This window comes from Curcuma longa, chromosome 21, assembly GCF_044706935.1.
Source record: "Curcuma longa cultivar G26 ecotype Majalengka, Jawa Barat chromosome 21, ITB_CL_G26_1.1, whole genome shotgun sequence".
NCBI lineage: Eukaryota > Viridiplantae > Streptophyta > Magnoliopsida > Zingiberales > Zingiberaceae > Curcuma > Curcuma longa.
Genome location: NC_133881.1, coordinates 13,269,753 through 13,292,334, shown reverse-complemented (window position 1 = coordinate 13,292,334; position 22,582 = coordinate 13,269,753). Strand labels below are relative to the sequence as shown.

General features: G+C 34.6%; 1 protein-coding gene across 1 annotated transcript; it reads right to left on the bottom strand.

The window, feature by feature from the left end:
• Positions 1-3,003: 3,003 nt before the first annotated feature.
• LOC141815454 (uncharacterized) lies at positions 3,004-22,582 on the bottom strand. The gene is made up of 13 exons (XM_074703398.1): positions 20,935-22,582; positions 17,808-17,985; positions 14,560-14,672; positions 14,376-14,480; positions 12,449-12,518; positions 11,907-11,962; positions 8,459-8,509; positions 7,175-7,279; positions 7,017-7,061; positions 6,804-6,912; positions 5,249-5,460; positions 4,629-4,706; positions 3,004-3,477 (listed from the first exon to the last, which is right to left on the bottom strand). The coding sequence occupies exons 1-13, from the start codon at positions 22,549-22,551 to the stop codon at positions 3,301-3,303; spliced, it is 2,916 nt and encodes a 971-aa protein (XP_074559499.1). The 5' UTR covers positions 22,552-22,582; the 3' UTR covers positions 3,004-3,300.

Sequence of the window (22,582 nt, the reverse complement as noted above, 5' to 3'; positions counted from 1 at the left end):
TTAATGATCTGTCTAAAGTGGCACCCCTTGTGCTCCACCACCATCAACAGTATTTACACACTTGTCGCTTTTGAAAAACAAAAAATTAATTAAAAAAAACACACTAGAATAATCTCTGTTTAATATACAAAATAATGAGGAGTAAATTAAATTACAATATTATCAGATAGAAAGCATCCTTGCTTTCTCTCTAACCTTTCTTGACCTAGTCAAAAATAAATATAGTATTGGTGGTTTAATTTCATTATTTCATTGGCCCTAAAGTGAGCAATTTGCCTTGTGTAAAATTAAGTTCTTTGAGAGCTAGCAAAGGCATCACACTTAATGCCTCATCTACTTTTTTTGTTTGCTTGTTCATTTGAAAATACAATTAATATTTGGAAGATAATTAATAAGATAAAGAGAATGGAATGTTCATCCATCATTGAATGATTGACCAAGTCAAAGGAGAAAGATGAGTCATGACTTGCACAATTAATTTGGAAGAATAGCTAGGTGACATGTGGAAAGAGATAGAACACTAAATTCAAGGGACAAGCTTTTAAGCAATGATCTTGTGGAATTAATGGTTTAGAAGGAATTTCAGTTTGTTTATGATGATTAGAAGCCTTAATGTTGAAGAAATTAATATTAGATTGTACTTGTAAATAAAAAATAAAATATTTCAAAATAAAAAAGAAATCTTGGTGTTGAAGAATTATTAATAATACTAGCTAGCTACTTGTAAATAGGAAATCGAATACAAATTAGATTAGACTTGGTTGAATATTAGTTGAATTCATACAAATGCTTCAAGATGTGTTCAAAGGCTCACCAAGTTGATTTGGATTTCAAAATTTGATTTGAATTCAAGTTGAGTTATGCCCAAAGTAGGAGTATTCTTTTTTTTTTTGTAAGTTTGACCGAGTCCAAGATTACATGATCGAGCAAGTTCCATTTGGAGTGATCGAAATCGATTGATGAAGGAACAAGAAGAAGTTCATTTTGACTAAAACAGTGGTCATTTTTATTGAGTTTTACAAAGTATTCTAAGTTGAAGGGCATTTTTGTCATTTTATCAAAATGGAAGTCAATCAAAATGGCTTTAGAGTTTGTCTTATGTTGGGATTGCAATTAAAATTTTACATTGAAAATACATGAAAAAAGATCATATAATTAATTACAAACTAAAAGATATCTCCATTAGTATAATATTTTTTGGTTAGAATCCAAAAATAAATAATAAGGACTTAAGCCTAAAGTGTATAATATCATATATATATATATATATATATATATATATATATATATATATATATATATATATATATATATATATATATATATATATAATTATAGAGATACGTGCATTCCATTTGTTCAAATTTTTTTTTACAAATGAGCAAACAAAAGTTGACATGTTTCTAAAGAAATTTACTTTAAATAAATGTAAAGAAATATTAAATATTAAGTTAAAAGTTTACCCACTTTATTCATTCATATACCTTAAAAAACATGTATATTATCTTATATAATTTTTTATTAACCTAGATAATGTAATCCACTTATACCGTCCACTTTGTCATTGTCATTATCATTAGTCTTTTTCTTAATTAATGATTTGGATGATTCATTCAGTACTCTAAATGAATTCAAGGAATAATGATTCATTTACACTTCATTCCACTCCACCATATATATATTAAATATATGGTGTAGAAAACGATTTCAAGTAATTTTTTAAAAAAGAAATTATGAGACATTTGTGTACCTCGTAGAGGTTTAATGAGTGAGATCGTCCACTTAGATAAAATAGTCTTCTCAAATAATTATATATAGAAAATGATTTTCTCTTTTATTATGATCTTGTTTTTACAATTTCTTGCTTTCTAATTTCCCTTGTTTCTCTTTAAAAAATGATTATTTTTTGAAACTAATATATGAGAATTTTTTTAAAATTGCAAATCAAGATACTGATTAGACTTTCCATGCAAATATAAATAGAAAAATTTCTTTGATCTGCATATTTTTGTGATATTTTGACTCCAAAGATGTCGAATCATTGTTCATTTATTATATATATATCTTCTTTAAAAAAATGAGAAAATTGAGTGATCAAATTCATCTATCATCCTTTTTTAGTGCTCTCTCTTTTACCATGGCCAATCGAAAGCATCCAACACGATAAGATCTTATTTCAGTCAAAAAGAAAGGATAGTTCAAAAAGATTTTTTTAAAAAAACAATCTTTTATATTATCCTCTTTTGTAGTGGAAGATCAATACTCTTAATCTACTGTTTTATTTTGTTAAGCTTTAGGAGTTTTTTTTCTAAGAAGATGAGAGAGCAGGACTAAAGTGACTTTAGTTTTGTCCCTTTAGTCACGTACGTAGACCGAATTGCCATGCATGTCCACGTACTACATGGCCAAGTTAATTAAACATCGCCACCCGTTTCAAAAGGTTTCGTGCATGGGCCAATTACGTTACGGTACGTTGGCGAGGAAGTAAAACGCCACACGAGACACGTGTCGAGCTTAGAAGGTGGCCCAAGTTCATCAATTCTATCTTTTAACTAAACTTTGTCGAAATTTTAACTTGCACGTTTGAATCATTTTTATCACTCAGTTTTCAAATATATTTCACTTCATCCCTATAAGAATCATTAATTTTATCACATGGATTATGATCCAGGGATCCGTGGTTCGATCCCCAACTACAACATATTTGTAAGAATTTTCTTTCAAATAGAAAACGCAATCAAAGGATGATGGACATCTGGATTGGCCTCCGTATGCACCCGATTTATCCGGATGGTCGGTAGAAAACTTCTATGGGACCGGACCGATCACCCTCAGAGATTGAGTCCATGAGACTAATTGAAATTTATCATTAATTTTATCACATGAATTCAACATCAGTTGTGAGAGATCGATCGATCAAAACTTTCATGGAGCTCACCTGAAGATTCTCACCTCTGAAAGTTTCAAGATTTTTTTTATTTCGCACAGAAGACAACCATGCATGTCTATGGATGTTGTACTGAAATCCTATACACATGAAAGTTTTTTGTTTTCTGTTTAAATACAATGCAAATTTCTCTCTAAGATGAAACAGAAAAGAAAAATGACCATCAAAATCAGCTGCCTTCCATGCTATATAACACAAGGTTATCACTGGCTTCGCCTAGCCTGAATCTGGAGTCGAATACGATCATTTTTCAGGTACATCAACGCAGATGCTGTCTCAATGTTTCCTCTCGAGATCAGATGCCATTCGAAGAACCATGATCGTAGAGGATCGGGAACACCAGCAGGACTGAACTAATCATCTTCAGTGTTAAAAAATCCTCCAATTCGTTGCCGCCTTTTGTTTAGAACGGCTCTGATTGACTCATGCTCAGCGCGAAGTTTTTCGCTGAACTGCCTCTTGGTTTCACTCGTACTGCTGTTCTTAGTTGCCTCTGCAGAGTCCTGGTTTTCGACTACTGGATTTGATGCCTGCCAGAAAGACACACACTGTTCCTTGCTTATCGTTCCAGCAAACCATTTAACCGCACAAAAAAATCGTTCCATAAATAGCCAGCGTTCATTAAAACTGGACAAAGGATTATAAAGGTGCACCATTTTCATTATGTTTCTAGTTAAATGCATGAAATATCCAGAGAATGTGGTAGTAGAAAAACCTTGAAGACTATATTTCCCAAACTTCTCATTTTGGAAAACTGGACAAAGAAAAAAAGAGGCATTTGATAACAAAATTCAAGACTGAATATGGCAGATTTAAGTATAAACCCTAGTTACCAAGGAAAACAATCAGATGGTATCATAACAACCTTCCTTGTCCCATGCAAAAACAACTGACGAACTAAATCAAATGGGACGGAATAACCATCGTAATAGTCATCATTGTTGTCATCAAGCTGTCTTTTCTCAAACTACTTGAGGTTACCTATATGAATCTTATACTTTTATTTAACTATATGCAAGGCTATATCACTAGTAGCATTCAAATGAATTAAATTATTTTTTTCTCACACCAACTAATATTTTCCTTGAATCTACCTTTCTTTTCCCATGCACATAATCCACCCTAATAGACCTAACCCCGCTAACTATAGAATTAATTGTCTTTGAACATGTCGATAGCATCTCAACCTATTTTCTCTCTTTACAATGACTCCAAAAGTTCCTCTACATGTTGGTCACGCACTTTTTGTCCCTTTTAATTAATGATATCTTCGTCAATCTTCCGTTCTTGTTGAATAGCAATTCTAAGTTACCTAAAATTGCAAGGAGTTCATATTCATTCATCTCAACTATTCCATAGATCCTTTTCTTGTTACTGTCATTAATCTTATTTTACAATTTTTAATTTAGAAAAATTTTGTCCACAATTCAAGCTTTAAATTAATGTAATTACACTCTCATAAATAAACATAATATGCTCTACAAATATACAGCAAGAACATTTATCCTAGAAAACTAAATCTCATAGGATAGAATAACCTATGTAATCATGTCAGGAATTCCTTGTACTGGATGCAAAAAAAAAGTAAAAAAAAGAAGGATTTTTTAAATTTTATTTATCATATAGATAAAAGAATCATTCAATTTTAGTTCAAAGATAGCAAGCAAATAGAAATTCATACCAAATTGTATCCTGATCCTGGGCCAATGATCAAAGAGTGTTTCTTCACAGCACTAATTGAAAAACCACTTTTGTTAAGCTGTAAAAAAGGAAATAAAACAACTTAGATATTTCTTGCAAGAGCTAAAACACAATAGCTAAATCCATAAATGCAAATGTCATGCAAAAAAAACAAGTAGGTATTCTCTTACCAATTGCATTTGTTCTTTTAACTGAACGGATGGAAAGACTATGATTAAATACAAAAGAAATGGGAATATCACAAATCACTCACAGCAAGTACAAAAGTATCCCAAGGATGGCTTACAAATATACTAGTGAGTTAGTAGTTATCCCTAGTTACATAGGAATACCACGACAAGCCATAACATAAACAATACTAATAACTGATGATCTAGGTTTGATTTCATATACTAGGACAATATGATTTGATTGCATTGCTGACCACGTATAACTTAGATGATAAAAACAATGAAAAGATATGTTACGAAGGGAAATTAAATTATGAATGACGCCTTTACAATTTGATGACAGAAGAATCTCAAAGCTATTTTAAGCAACTAACATAATTTGGATACTTCATTGCCTTTTTGGCAGCAAAATCAAATAAAGATCACTTACCTGATCACCCCAGTGAACTGATTTTCCACCCTTAGTATAAGCATGCATAAGACCAGAAAGTGCATTTAAATTTTTTCGGACACCTCCAGGCTTTTCATATTCCTCCTCCTCTAAGTTCTTCGACCATTTACTACAACCCAATTCTTTGATTCTTGTCTGCTCCTCTTCCTCTTCATCAGATTCCCACTTTTCCTCTCCAAGTTTTGATAAATCTAGATAAATAAGGATTAAAAAAGAAATATCAACCACACATTATATTAGTAATAGCAAGGAAGGATCCAATCGCAATCCATGGATAACTGAGAATTAAATGGGGAAAAAATCATAGGATTCATAAACTTAAAAACATTCACAAATACCATTCTCATGAACGAAAAAAACATCCCGACATAACTATTTTCCAATTTTAACATGCATCATTTGTTTGTCCATCATTTAAATTAAACTAAATATGGTTAAGTTCATGTCAGTTTTTATTATGAAAGGAAATTCTCAACACACTCCTAACTACAAAGCATTCACTAATCATTCTTGTGGACCACCAGATCCATTTCATCCAAACTCATTGTCCAACTTTATTGAGTACAGTTTAGGTGTCTGAAAAGTATTTTCTGAATTATAAGGTTTATTTTCTTCCCGTGCTGATTCCAATTATAACCTCCTTCACTATCCAGAAACTAAACCATCACTACCACTACCGCCTGATAGGTAATTAGGCATCAACCTACACCATGTGTCATTGTCCTCAACCATGAGTCCAATCAGTGGCCATGGTATCAATACTGTAAAAGTTGAATCCTGAATTAGGCTATATTATTGCTTGTATGATGACTGGTGACATATTTATCATTGAAAAATGCACTGTAAATGTATTAAAGATGCAAGGAAGGCACCTTTCTTGATCATTAACCATTCATCCATGCACAGAGAATACAAGGAAAAGCACTCTGCCTTACTTTCCTACACAATTTCCATTTACTTTTAGGCAGCTGCCACACCTGCCTAAAAAATTGGATATAGCAGCACTTCTTAAACACAGACATAAATCTTGACTCTGATGTCACATCATCCAAATATAGATTTTTGTAACCACTCCATCTTCAACCAACTTGCTAGAAAGTAAACATCCAGTGAATTATTTTGAAGTCAAAGGTGGAAAATCCAGTTTGGCATTATACGCCAGATATGGGGAAAATGTACAATATAATTGCGAAACAAGAAGTCAAATATAATCTTCAAAAATGGCAATCAAGTAAGTTCAACTTTTGTGGGTAATATTCAGCTTTAAATAACCATTGTAGTGAAGGAGAGCCTTAGTGCAATAGTAAAGTTGTTGCCGTGTGACCTTGTGGTCACAGGTTCGAGTCAAAAAATAGTCTCTTGCAATGCAGGGAAAGGCTATATACAATAGACCCAATGTGGTCCGATCATTCTCCGAGACCTCGCATTGGCGGGAGCTTCGTGCATCAGACTGCCCTTTAAGTATCCACTATAGTGGAGCACAAAATGCTTTTACATGATATGTATAAAACAAAGAAAAAGGTCCGTCCAATACCTTGTTTCTGCACAAAATCCACAGTTGTTGGTTCTGTAAGCTTGAGGCTTTCCTCCTCCAACTTAGCATTACTGTTGTCACAGTCTGAGTCATTGATGTCCATGTCAACCTGAAAGGCAATTTTATTAAAATTTATAGGAACAGGATCTTAGCATTGCAAGTTAAAAATCATGCACACAGATACATCGAAAGCTGATTCCCATGCTAATTTACCTCTTGAATGGAGTGCTCATTCAAATCATCCCCATGAAATAATGACTGCAGATTCAAGATACAGTAATAAATAATCGCAAATGATATTTTATTTACTAAAAAGACCTTTAAATGAAATTAGTAGAAACAAAATCATTTGATCCATGGCATTGTGAGACCTGAATATCAATTTGCAAGTATAAAGGTGGAGATTCTTCCCATTTTTCTGCCATCTTCTGCACGTCCTCTAGTGTAAAACCATGCACATTCCTAGCCGCACAACCCTGTCGTTTGCACACACATGAATAAAAAAGGGTATAAACATTAAAAAAAACAACTTATAATGATGCACACAAACATGAGCTATCAAAGATTCAAAATTCTCTGATTTGAGAATGAGAAAATCAAATGAAACAGAGATAACTCACCTACACCGACATGTTAGATAATAATAAAGATCAACTATTTCTATGGTCCCCTCATAATATAGGCATCCATCCATAGGATGTTAACTGGTTTAATGCAGCACCTTAATTTATCACATATATGGCAAAGTTACAATGAACATGGTGTACATGAATCGTAAGTCCCCTTCGTTTCCACTCATTTTGGAACTAACAGTTGTAACAAGCATCAAAAGCATATAATTATTGACAGAATATTTCTTATGATACATTATTCCAATGTGGCAATGTTGCACACCATGCAACATCATTAACTCTATACTAGTTCGACATCAAACAGTCTAGTAATGTTCCAAAATCCTATTTGTTGAATTGCTAATTAGAAAATAAAGTCAGCAGACTTCTATACAATAGTGAGAACAAGATCATGTAATTCGATGTTTAAAATAAAAGGAAACAATATAAATGAGCAGGGTATGAATCTTCACGTTGTAATTTGCAAAAACCCTTAAATTTAAATCCAGACCACTTCGAGTTCCTACATGTCATGGTGATTATTAAATATTAATGAAGAATACGAAGTGCGGAGATGACAGAAATCACTTGTTATGTTAGACAAGTTGATAAATGAAAAGGTGTGAGGAATAAAGGGAGATGAAAATACTCTTATTAACAAAATTATGTAGGAGATTCAAATAAAAATGATGAGGTTATCAAAGGGGCACTCATATGAATGAGAGCATAATCTTTTGAAACTTCTTAAGGCACATACTCATGCTTAAATGACTTATTGTTTCAGAAAATAGCTAGAAACGCAGTAGAAAATTTCTTCACAGACAAAATAGTGAAGCAATCAATTTAAAATGGATAACAGGCAGAAAATTGACAAGCACAAAATTGACATGGTGATCTCTAACAAAGTTAGAAAAGTATGTATTGAGGCTGTTACATACATGAGAATCCTAAGGACAATAATTGGATTTTTCAGTAAACATTTAGAGAATGAAAAAATATAGTTTGCTTGACCTATACAAATAAGAACGCTAGTTGCTATCTCACCATGGGATCCTTGTATGGAGCTTCCAGCAAATATACCTCATACCCAGATCTCTGCTCAAGAAAAATGACAACAATGAGAAGCATGAAATCACCAAGGATATTAAACTTACTACTGGCAATTATAAAACAAAATTCTGTTCAGACAAACAATATTTGGCATACCAAGAACTTCAAACCATAGGTGTTTCATCAATTAAATAGACTTCTATGTTAGCCTAGATTTCTTCATTAGACATGGAAAGTTGTAGTGCCTAGTGAGCTATTCACTTTCATCCACCAAAATTTGAGCAGAGACACGATACCACTTTGAACACTCTCATATCCTAGACATGATTAAATTACTTGTTATTGCAGTTACATTTGTTTGCAGCAGTTGATAAGTTTGATTGATTTTGCAACCTGATGTTCTTAAGCATACATTTTATATTTGGTGCATTCCACACAGTATGTTTGGATTGATTTCCTTGTTGCTTCAAATTTGTGCAGATAGGCCATTTGTCGAGTATAGTAGTTTTGGTAAGTGCTACAAAGTCAAAGTCACTAGTGTTCACACCAAGGGTTTCAAGGTTTCTTGAACTACCAAATCACTAGTGTATTTATGTTGTTATTTTGAATTGTGATTATCATTTTTTATCACTCTATTTGTATTGTTTTGGTGTCAGCAGTTTTGTGGACTCTATCTCGTGTTATTAAGTTCATCAATAAATCACCACTACTCAACCCTTATCATGGAGGTCAGCCTTTGTGACTCTACTCATCCACAACTCCCTATTGGTTGCCTCCCTACACCTAAACCTAACTGCTGGAGGAGAGGGTTGAGCTATTGTGCAACATCCTTCGTCTCCTTCAAACCCCAAGACCATTCCAACTTGCACTCTGGTCAAAGTCATCAGTTGCTCACCTTGTCAATGCCCTACTCCATCGCTCATCCACCTGAGGAAAGGGAGAAGCTGAGAAGGTAAGGGACTAGCCACTGTGTGCACTTCCTCTCCCTCCCCTCCTTATATACACACAGGTCCAACCCTCCACTCGTGGCATTGACAGAAGCCCTCATGTTACATGCTCAAATCTTTGTTGGAGGCAATCTACACCTCTCACAATTTCAAGAGAACAACCAAGAAAGTCATAGGTTTAACTATTATTTTGCTCAACCTCTGAATGAACTAAATCCAATAAACCTCTAAATTAAACAACAAAAGTAAAGCATAAATTTGAAATCAAATCAACCTCAAGCTTAGTTTTCTCATACTTTATACTGACTTATTGTGTCCTACCATAAACTTGATTTGACCCAACACCCCAACACTAGTTTGACCACAAGTAGCCCCAATTTGACCTTGTTGATGATTGAATTCAATAATATCCATAGTCAATTTTATCTAACATAAGATCAAGATGGATCACACATTTTAAATTTAAATTTACAAATTGACCCACAATATAATGTAAACATGGATAGATTATTAAATTATATTCTCAAATAAATTAATAATAAACCAAACCTAATTGTAACATGAAAAATGAATGATTTTTCCCTAAAAAATATATACTACCCATGCTTAGTAACTTATTATCCTTAGCCTCAGCCTTAAGTTGCAAACCATATTTTAAATCTAAACATTATATAAAATACGGTAAGAATAAGGAACATAACCATAAGTCCAAGTTAGCCAATTTTAACTATGCTGGATAAAACTGAAGGAATTACATATTTTAAGAATAAAATGTTTAAGCTAAGATAATTTATATAATATTTAATAGTCATAAAATCCAATATAACAGAACATAAAATGATGGAAAGTATCTCCATTGGTATGAGGCCTTTTGGGGAGAGCCCAAGAACAAAGCCATAAGGGCTTAGGCCCAAAGTGGACAATATCATGCCATTGTGGAGTTACGAACATACTTTTGGACCCAACAATTGGTATCAAAGCGAGGCCGCTCTTCACCGGACTAACCGCCGGATGAGCCATGATCCAGATCTAACCATGTGGGTTGAACCTTAAAAAACAAAGGAAGTAGGGGCTCCCGTGTTTGAATCAAGAGGACCAGACACCGGGCAGGAAGTCCTAGTAGGTCGAGTAGACCGAGGGGCATGAAGTCCTGGTTGCGGCTAGGCAGGAAGTCCTAGTAGGTCGGGTAGACCGAGGGGCATGAAGTCCTGGTTGCGGCTGGGCAAGAAGTCCTAGTAGGTCGGGTAGACCGAGGGGCATGAAGTCCTGGTTGCGGCTGGGCAGGAAGTCCTAGTAGGTCAGGGTGGACCGAGGGGCAGGAAGTCCTGGTGGGGATATGTAGGTCCACTGGTCACGAATATCATATAAGAAGTAACAAGACTAAATTAAAATGGAACAGACTTGAGGATAGCCCACAAGTTGAATCATGATTGCTCTGTGTCACTAAATTATTTTAATATCAATCAAACATATAAAACAAGAAAATAAGTGACTATGACAACAATCAAATACAGGGGAAAAAAGTGACTATTTGAAAAAAAAATTTCTCATACACAGCACCTCATGTGAACTAAACATTTGTCATACTCCCTTCTGCAACCCTCTTCTTACTACAGCGGGGGATTGACTAATAACTGAGCAATTTCTACTTTTTCCTCAGAATCTGTAAATGTGACTAATTCCTAACAATTATGTTCAACTTCCAGCATATTTATAATTTTGTTTCAAGTTCTCAGTCTATCAAAATCCAAGTTTACAAATACATATCAAAATTGACTCAGATTGAAAGCTATATAAATGACAACACATTTTGCATAAGGAATAATAAATTGTCACCATAATTCAACCCCACATAAATAAGAAACATAGACTAGGTCCTTTTAAATATGTACAATTAGAGCAATGATTTACAAAAGCCAGACAGAAGTGGAATCCTAGATGGTAAGTTCATGAAAGCCTGCTGAAATTTAGCATTACTCTAGCACTACCTCATATTAAATGAAACTCAACCTTAAATATTTAACAGCAATACTAATAATTAACAGCATTAAATAAAATGATCGGAATAAATAAAATGGTCATTTTCTTGTATATGATCAAGGATGATTTTGCTGCAAAAACCAATGCAAGAGACTTAACTATTAAGGTGTTTGATGAATTTGTAGGTATAACTGACAAGCAAACATGCACAAGTTGTCAAATGAACAGTACTTGAGAATTTCAACATCTCCCAAATAGGAAACAGAAAAGAAGCATGTAGCCATAAATATTGTACGGATATAAAAGAACAGCATGTGCAGGATTGCAAAGTGTTCAATAAGGGTTATATACATAAGTGTTGTGTAAATCCAGTTATAAAGGAATCACTAAGGAGTTCGTGAAAATTCCACTATATTAACGTTATAGTTACTAGGCAAATTGCCAACAATCCCTTGACCAGCATAAAAATCTCAAACATAAACATCATAGAGTTTGCCTAAAGAAAGAGAATATACCTTTGCAATTGCCCAAAACTGAGCAAAATCAGCTACCCGCAGATTGCGGTCATCCACTAAATGAGGCAAACATACCAGCAATAAATGGGTCAGTTGCCAGACAATACTGCATTAGTGATTAGCAAAAATTGAAGGCAGCTTCGAATGCTTAGCACAGCATCCACCAGTTCATCTAATACCAAAGAAAATGCCTTATTGTATCCACAGTACCAAAACACTGGAGCACCTAGTTCAGTCACTTCTTTCATAGTCCCTCAATTCTTTCAACATTCAAGCACATAACATGTTCCCAACACTTGTATAACAAACAGCACACAAACAAAACGACTGTGCCAAACAATCCATAGCAATATCAGGTTGCAGTTAATGAAGCAAAGAAATGCAAGGAGCACAACCTTTGAGGGTTGATAGGAAAGCAGTAAAAATGTCAATAACTATGGTAAAACAATACTTATAACCAAGTTAAAAAGAATAAAGCTTGAAAGACAAATAGAACCTGGACTCAAAGAAACAAAAGCAGCACTTCAGCAGTCAATTCATACCAATTATAAATGTGAATATCCCTTCTTCGAGTGTCTTCTTAAATGCCTTTAACATGCTTGACCGATATGCCTAGCAAATGGCCAATCACTTGAGCTCTCAATAATCAAACTAATAACAAATACATTATACTGGGGTTAAAACAACAATACACACACACACACACAAAAAGGTGTGTGTATGTACATAGAATAACAACAAGAAACATGCTCAAAATTCAGGGAAGTGTCTGCATGACCAAGAAAGAAACAGACTACCAATTTGAATTATAATGTCTATGACTATAATGAAAGAGCAGATCAGTTCAAAATATCTCATAACTCAGTTAATTCAATGAAATGTTGTTGTACACCTCAATAAGGAATGGCTCAAGGTTATCACCATTTGTAATCCAAAAACAACAAACATCAGCCTCAAAAGTTGAGAATTAATTTAGACAACAGACAACCAGATTGAAATCAATTTTAAAAGAATAAAAATTGAGCATAATGACTGGCCAGGCAAAGAAGTTGTGTAGACCACAAGACTACATAGAGAAAAGATTCAAGACCGTCAAAATTGTGTCAACACGGGTGGCATAGTGACATTTACTCATGTCAACGTGATATTTAGTACTAGTCAATTAGGTCAGACAGCCCATGACCAGCACAGTACAGGTTGTGCCAGGCATTACCCAACCATATATCAGTCAAGCACCACCAGATAGAATTAAAGGATTAGTTATAGAAAGAAAAACTCAATTGAGTCTGTCAAAATTTTGTCAACACAAGTGGCATAGTAACATTTACTCAGAAGTTGTGTAGACCAAAAGGCTACATAGAGAAAAGATTCGAGACCATCAAAATTGTGTCAACATGGTGGCATAGTGACATTTACTCATCTCCACATGATATTTAGTACTAGTCGACTAGGTCAGACAACCCATGACCAGCACAGTACAGCTTGTGCCAGGCATTATCCAACCATATATGGGACAAGCACCACCAGATGGAATTAAAGGATTAGTTATAGAAAGAAAAACTCAATTGATACTGTCAAAATTTTGTCAACACAAGCGGCATAGTAACATTTACTCATGTTGACATGGTATAAATATTAGTCAACTAGATCAAGCAGCTTGTGACCTGACACAATACAGATCACGCCAAGCACAACCCAATTGCATATGGGTTAGGCTAAGTTGCAACTACATAGCCCACAGACGAAGCCTAGCTTACAAGATTTATATATGTGTTAGTTTTTAACATCAAATAATTTAATAATACATGATAAAAATATCAATTTCCAATTTTAATAGTATATATTCTATTTTATTAATTTTTAGTATTTTTAAATAAAATTTTAAATATTAAAAAAATCAAGCCCAAGACAAATTAGCTCGGGCCCAAGCTCACATTGGATGGTAATTCAGGTTGGAACAACCTTAATTGTACCATGCCCAGTCCGACATAGCTCACACAGGCTAGGATAGACCCATTGACAATAAGGGCAACCTGGTGCATGAAACTCCCGCCAATGTGGAGTCCCGAAGAAGGGTTGGATCATATTGGGTCTATTGTATGCAGTCTTATCATGTATTTCAAGAGGCTATTTTCGCGACTCGAACCCGTGACCTCAAGGTCATACAACAAGAACTTTACCATTACGCCAAGACTCCCCTTCAGACAGACCCATTGAAAATCTATGCATGAAATTAAGTAGGTATGATAGAATTCTTTTATCTACGTAGTGTGGGTGACTAGATAGATCCATATTTGTAACTCACTTCTAATAGAAGGATTGGTATACAAATGTCAGTAAATACTAATACCTTCCTTTTTACTTTAAAACTCTGTGAGACCACCCAAAGTCATAGCAAGCCACAAGATAAGAGTGATATTTTGGTAGTACAAACAAAATAATAATCTAAGTGGTTTGTTAATGCATCACCTCTTCCATTTCTGACTCATAACAAAACTCAATCACTTTCTTAGTGGCCTGTTTTTTGGCTCTGGATGAACCAGTGGATTTGGAACCTTCATTGTCATCAATATTCTAAAAGACAAGAAAACAAGAAAATTAGCAATATTACCTTCAACATAGTCACCTAAAAATTAGTTAATGGTAAAGTCACCTTCTCAACTTCAACCATGAAATAGTCATCCATTGCATGAATTCTCGGAGCATTTCCACCATTCTCGATCTCAATATCACGCAATGCTTTAGCTAAATAGCTCTTTCCGCTACCTAAAATATCAGCCAAATAGATATCATATCAATCAGCATGAACATGATAATGATCAGAAAAGCAAACTGAGTTAAGGATTAGGAGATGGTCTCAAGTGATTTATGTAAAACTAGTTGTTATTTATGTCCCCATCTTGACAGTGAACCAATGTCTTCATTAGACAGTGAACCAATGTCTTCATTAGATTTGATGAAAATATAAAGAAGAAAGGACAATGAAGTAAATGAAGGAGGCAAAATAGGATGCAGAAGCTAGAGCAACCTTGTATTGGAGTTATGACACAACATTAAGTCAACTGAAAGGCCTAGTCATTTGAATAAGGGGCCATGGTAGTTAAGATTGATCCAGGCCTTAGTATTGTATGATTTTACAACACAAATTTGACTAAACAATCCAAATCCCAAGTAAGATCTGAATCAATCGATCTTACAAACTTATGATCCAATCGAATGCATCCTCATCATTCCTATGTAGGATCTTGATCCAATATTCTTCCCTAGATCTAACACTACATTCACAGGCATTTTTATAACTTGACATTTACTGGAACTAATTAATCTGTTTCGTAATGTATCTTCTGAGAAAATCTTCAATTATATGATATTCTTTTTAATTTTTGCCATTGCCATACATCATAAAAATATCATCCATCTAATAAAAGTTGATGTTTGCTATATAAAATTGTGCAGGACTTTAAAAATTATATTTTATTGTTCATATATTTCCTATATCGGTAATTTTAATTGTGCTTTATGCTATTAGAGTGACAAATTTTTAAATGTTGACATCAATACTGTATAATGAAAAGTACTATATATGATAAATTATAATTTTCAAATAGTTCTAAAGATTATCTTAATTAAATTGTAGGATCTTACAATCCTACATTCAAAACTTATGAACTCTTTGTTGCTTGGTAGGATTTCAATCTTAGATAACCAATGATGTGTGTGAATCATGCATATATTTTCGATCTTATTTAGCATACATTTATTGCATTACATAAGTATAATTTGTGTTAACTTTTAGCATGTGCATCCATTTCATCTCTTTAGTTCGGATGACTGCGATTTGTGTTTTATATTGATAAAAAGTGGAGATTTTGGCATTAGAGCAAGTTTAGAGACGCAAAGTTAAAGAAACAACATTACAACATGATCCACGACCAGACCGTGGTAGCCACCACAATTGTGGATCGTCTAGGAAGTCAGATTTGCCCGACGAGCATCAACCGGAGGAAGCAACAAGATCCATGGTCAGGCCGTGGTAGCCACCACGGTCATGGCCTGATGACATATTTGCATTGAACTTGTGATTTTCTTCAATTTTAGCGTGCTTAATAAAACGTTGGTAATTGCTAATATTAATGTATGTTTGCAATTATTAGAGATTAGGGTACGAATCGAGAGGTGAACTCTAATTTCGGATCTATAAAACTGAACTTGACTTTTTTATCATGAAAGGTTTGAATTCTCTCGAGGATAACATTGGTTATCACAAAGCATAAAAGAGTCTATCATAATTCGATTACCATGAGAATAGGAGTCGCGTTAGGGTAGATACATCGATGTATTTGGAGAGGAAACATTGGTTACCTTAGGATAAACCACCTTCAAGAATAATCTGACATTATAAGAAAGGAGTCATAATGATATTGTCAACATTCATCATGGTGAAATCAAAACCCTAGAATAGTCTTAAGATTTGATTTTCCTATCACTTTCATTCAATTTTTCTTAGTTTGCTTTGACTTCACAATAATTCCCTTATTTCGATTTGTCTAGATAACCTCCATTGCACATAAACTAATAGTCAACAACACGGACCCAGAGGACGATATTTTTACTACTTGACGATGACCGTGCACTTGCGGTTAGCACACATCAGGTAATAGGTCATCTACTAGCACAAATGCAACATAATTGAATAGTTAATATATTTTCATAGTTTAATAAACAAAATTCTCCTAGCAAAGGAGAAAGTGATATTTACAATTGACTTTAAGAATATAAAATGACAGATTACTAGAAATAAAGAATAAAAAATAACAGCCTGAGTAAAATCTTTTTTTTAGTATTAATATACACAAAATCAATAAACTTATTATAACAATAACAACCGAGCCTTTATCCTACTAAGTGGGATCGGCTAATAAATTTATTATAAGTAACAATAAATTTAACAGATAGGTTTTGTGTCCCATGAGAGAAAGAAAGGAGAGAAGAAATGAGCGAGGAGAGAGAAAATGGGCATTTATTGGGAGGGCAAGTAGGGTAGGACAGAAAATAAGAGGAAAGTCTTCTGGTCCTTTCCCTTAATTTCTCTGTACAAATCAGATCGCTCATTTTGAGGAGAAATAAAATATAATGAATTTTTTTTTCCTTCTTTCTATCCCTTCAAGGCAACACCACTAAAGAAAATACTAATTTTTTCCTATTCTCTTCTAGTTCTTTCCCCATCTTTCTTTCTATCAGTGTCATTGGGAAAATCTTTCTATCGCCTCTTTTCCATTAGTGTACCCTTCCCTCATAGGAAACACATGTCTATGGTTTTACTATGGATAAACTTTTGACCAGGCAATTAATCAATGGGCCACCTATTAGTCAAACAAAAACCTGAAACCACTTAATTTCGTCCTTGAGCATGTCATATCTTGTTATACGTCCCTAAAGTACATGATTTAGTTCTACTGAAAGAGAAATCATGATGTGGGTAAGTTTCATTAAAGCAACCACAATTTTGATTTTCACCTTAGCATGATAAGTTGTTAACACAAACCAAACTTAAAAGCAAGAAAAAAAAACTTTTCAGAGACTGTCAAAGGCCCACTCTCCTTTTTTTATAAAGTTAAGAAGGCGATTTATATCCACCTAGCCTCAATGTTTATGTGAAAGGAAAAGAGACCTGTAGAAATTGATAGTCGGCAAGCGACACAAGATCATCAAATTTGAAGCCAAAAAAATATCAACAAATTTTCAAGAGAAGGAAACATAACTTGGGAAAATAGTAAAATGCAAGAGGCACCTTGCTTAAGTTGTCTACACTTGACAATTTTATAAAAATCCATCATAAGAAAACTATTCATAGTTCTTATTTTAACACAGAAACAAAAACACTGTTAAAAAAAGTTAAACCTGGGAGTCCACGTAGGATGATGACAATATGATCAGGTAGAGATGCACGAAGAGGTTGCTTAAACAAGTCACAAGCATTGATAACTGTTGGCTTAGCATTGAAAGCATGATTGATCGAAACTCTTAGCACTCCGTCAGGATAATGTTTCAGTGGTGCTTGATGGATGAGAGGTAAATCCTACATTGTTTGATGATTCCATGAGGACAAACACCTAGAATCTCTTAGAGAATCTTGCAAAAAGTCTAATATAATATAAGCCAAAACAATACAAAATGCAGAAAGATGGGAAATCCACAGGATTTAATACAGAACCAAGATGTGCAATAAACTTGCCCATACCTAATTAAATAACAAATAATATTGGCCAAAATAAAAGAGATTAGCATAAGGTAATCAGACTTTTCACATTAACTCAAAACAATCGGGCCAGACAAAAATGACAAGAACCTAGGTAGCTGACATAAAACTAGTGAAATTTAGTATACAAAAATTAATACTTTTTTGCTGGAACTGGGTTGGGGCCTTGAGTGGGATTCAGTTCTCCAGTCGATTTCAAGTTTTAGACCTATTTTTCAAATAATCTTAATTAACTTTGATTTAGAATAAAATATATACATAATATAAACTTATAGAGCCAATAGCCCTAAGTCCCAGTCACCCAACTATCCCTCTTGCTCTAGTGACCTAACCACTGGCATCTTCCTTTCCACCTCCAAATTTAAGTTATGAGATGAGAATATATTCTAGATTCAAACAAAACTTCAGCTAGGCCCATCTAGGTCCAACTTTTCTTCATGATTCGATAGTATGTTCCTAGTCAGTGATGTGGTTGAAGCCAACGAAAGAGAAATATCAAGAATTGGCATCAAAGTCAATTTAAGAAGAAAGCAAGGTTCTTTCCCAAATGAATGAAAGAAGAACAAAATAAAAAATAATTAGTGTATTCCACTATCACAAGGTAAATTATTCAACACTCTTTCGCAGTCAGCCTATCCTCAAAGCAGAAATGAAAACTTTAAGCACTAACATCTTTTTTTCTATCTCTTTTAGGGGTATATACCAAAAATTTATTCTATGACATAGCAATTTGTCCTTTTTTCCTCCGAATGTAGATATCAAGAGAAGTTGTTAGAACCCCAATCTCTTTTTCATCAGTTAAACTCCATAATCAAATCTCTCACCATAAATTTAAAGATTACATGCGGATTTGTTCCTCTTCTCTTGAGTAAGCACCACTCTTTCGACATATATACCTTTATAGGATTAGTAGTAATAATTATATTCATGTTTCCTCCTTACTTTTTTCCCCTTTTTTATCTTTTTAAAGAGCAATGTGGATTCCAAAGATGTCTCTCAGTTGCAATCTGTCATACTTTTCATAGATCTTTCACAAACTTTACAGTTCTATGAAATCTTCAATTTAAGGGGAGTTAACCAAGGAGATTGAAGTTTTCAGAACAAGGTTTAAAATATTGTTCAGTGCTAGACTTTTGGTCTCTGGACGAGATGACACAGATTAGGTACCATGCAGTGCCGAAATAAATTCAAATGAATATAAATCTTATAGTATGTAATTTTGAAGAAGAAAATATGCAAAACAATATATTCACAAGGAGACATATGCGATTATGCCAAACGTAATATATTATAAATACATAATATATTGGTATTAAATTTAAGGAAATTTAACTTTTAAAGTTAATTTTAAAAAACTTTTAAATTTAATATATGCACATCAATACTATATATTTAACATGTGTTATACATAATATACTAATTAATAATAACTATATTATTTTATCTACATTAGAATTCAAAATCTATTATATTTAATTAACTTTATGTTTGAACATATTTACAACAATAAAATAATAATCCATGACAATAAAATCTAATCAACCAAGGTATATATACAGTTATGACATAATCAAGATCATTTTTTATTTTAGAATAAAAATTATATAACTTATATTTACTAACAGAAGAAAGAGCTATCTTTCTAATCACACCCATACTATCAAGCATTAATTTAAGAAAAAAATTAGTAATAGTTTAACTTATCATTATTAATAACTTATCTTTGTTCAAATTTTCACTTAATTCCTCCAACTGACTAACTGTTCTCACACCTATAACACGTTATTAATATCTATTACCTAACTACTCACCCAATGGCGAATTCATCCATATAAGTGATTTATATTATCTTAATTAACCCCAATCCACCACCCAGTCATAAACGTTACCCTTCTCTTTCACAATGCTACCCATAGCCTAGCTTCCTCTCTTCTACACACATTCCAACAAATCCTCACCACAAGCTTTCGCCACCACTGCTCACGACATGGCACACCATACAAGTTTAAAGACCTCTTCTCCTCATGACCTTCTCTTCTCTTCCATTGCATGCCTTACATCACATGGTTCCTATGTTGTCCCCTGGTCGCAAATTGGCACCACAAGGTTCTAAGATAGCATACAACACCATACAATACCACATGTACAACCCTTTGATGAATGAAGAGGGAAGATGGATACTTCCAAGGATGAATTGAAAATTTTTCAATCATAAGTCATCTGTCCTACACTTTATGACTCATGGGAATACCAATTTATGGCATGATTGATGTATTTCAGGAGAAACTCAAATCCAGATTTACGAGGTATGATTGTGTGTCAGGGTACTTATTATGCTTTTCATCTTGTGCTTCTTGACAGCTATAGTGCATTTAGGCTTATTGGGGTCTAGAAATATTATATGATGAACAGAAAGTCCAAATTTTATTTAAAATTTGCCTTAGATCGTTAGAATTCATTTAGTTATCTCAAGATTAGTTTGATTTGACTCCAGACAGATAACTAAATAACATTACTTGAACATAGAAAATTATTTATCCTCTATATATGTATGCTCATAAAGGAAAGAACTTGAAGGGCAATTCTTTCTCATCCATTGTTCAATCCTAATATGTATCAACCTTTGCAATTCATCATCCATCCTCCAAGGCACAGTTAGCAATTAGCAGCTAAATAAATAACTCAAAATATATAGAACCTGTATTCAAAACAAAAACAAGTACGTTCAAGAAAAGCTAATTGTAAATGCATATGAATCATGCAGAGAACCTGTGCAGTCTCAACCAAAAGAGGCTGCTGTATATAGCCACTAGAATGTCGTAAAATATGCGGGTCAGGATACTTTTTATTAGTTGGAATGGATGTCATTGCCGAAGCATTTGCTAGGACAGGAAACAATGCTGGCGGTGGCACACTAGGTGATGAAGACATCACTGGAACATGAGCAGCTGGAAGAGATGGTGGTAAAGAAAGATGTACTCCAGTTGTGTGCATTCGACCCATATCTTTTGCCATGCCATTATCATTATTCATAGTGGGAAAGTTAGAGAGACCTCCTTGCAAAACAAAACTCTCTGAACTTGAGTCTTCTGACAATGGATAATTTACTGGTTTTAGTGGTCTCTGAGTATCACTAATATCTGGGATTTTAGTTTCAGAGGGAAATGTAAGTGCCTCTGTCTGTTGGATGGGTAGCTTAAATCTGCTTTCTGTAGGGTCCCCAAATGCTCGATACGAACTTTTCTCTCGTCCAAGAAGATAACTTCCTTGTTCTGGATGTTCAGTATTTGGAAGCCCATAATGGTAATCTTTTGGTGCATGCATCTCTCGAACATCAAGGCAATCATTCTGCTCAAATTGACATCGTGGTACACAGTCTAATGTATTGTGTGTAGCTTGCTGTCCCTTCACAGAAAAAGGTAGTTCATCAATGGCAGGAGGTACATTGTACCTAGGATTCGGCACAGAGCAGTCATCCCTATAGCTGCCATTCTGCTGAAAGAAAACATTGGACTGGTTACGTCTTGCATTTGGGTAGTTTTCAACGTCTGAACCTCCTACAGAATATCTGTTTTCATAACGGCCAATCCTGTTCTCACCCAAATGTGCATCATAGGCCTCTACTCTTTCAAAATCCATTCTTTCACGGAATGGATACTGCTCATCCCCATAAGAAGTCAGAGTTCCTGCAAAACTCTGATGCTCCTCAAATACATTTGACAGCGATGCTTGATTTGGGGTGACAAATGTTGTTTCTGGAGGTAAACTTGAACCACTTTTTCCAACAGAGTTAAACTTCGAGACATCAGAGTTACGATCTACCCTGACATCCCCTGGTTGACTATGAGATCCATCACGGGTGAATGGATCGGATAGGAATTCGGCTTTAAATTGCACCCTCCCATCATTCATCTTCCCATGATCTCGAATCAGATTAAGCCTGCGTTCATCCTCCGTCGATATTCTCCCTGGAACAAACTCATTGCGATCGAATGACGGATAGGGGTGGGGATGGAGAGTTCCCACTGGTGGCTCTTCGACTCGCATCCTTTTACAGGAGGCTTCTCCCAAAAACTCATCTTGGGGAAAACGCTGCGTCGGATGGATAAAAGGACGGAATATCTCCCTCTCCAGAGCATGATTCATGCCCCAGGATTCTGGCGGGTGTAGCATCGGAGGCCGCGGCGGAGGTCGGTGGTCCCAGAAAGGAGGCTGGTGAGGGAACGGCGGGGAGGGACCTGAAGTGAATCGGCGAAATTCAGGACGATAATGATCGAATCCATGGGGCGGCGGTGGCGTCGGCATTTGGCAGAACGGGAAGTGGTGGACCGAACAGACGGGACAAAGGCGATCCTGAGGCGGCCGGAACCTCCAAAATTCATCCATGGCGACCTCGATCTCGTGGAGCGTTGGATCA

Bases quoted from the DNA above. Each gene is read 5' to 3' on its own strand.
- LOC141815454 (XM_074703398.1), bottom strand. From the start codon at position 22,551: ATGGATGAATTTTGGAGGTTCCGGCCGCCTCAGGATCGCCTTTGTCCC. The intron at 12,519-14,375 runs GTGATGCATTAA...GCCATTTGCTAG, and splicing joins ATGAGTCAGAAATGGAAGAG to GCATATCGGTCAAGCATGTT. The intron at 3,478-4,628 runs GTATGAATTTCT...TCTTTCTGGCAG, and splicing joins CAGGATCAGGATACAATTTG to GCATCAAATCCAGTAGTCGA.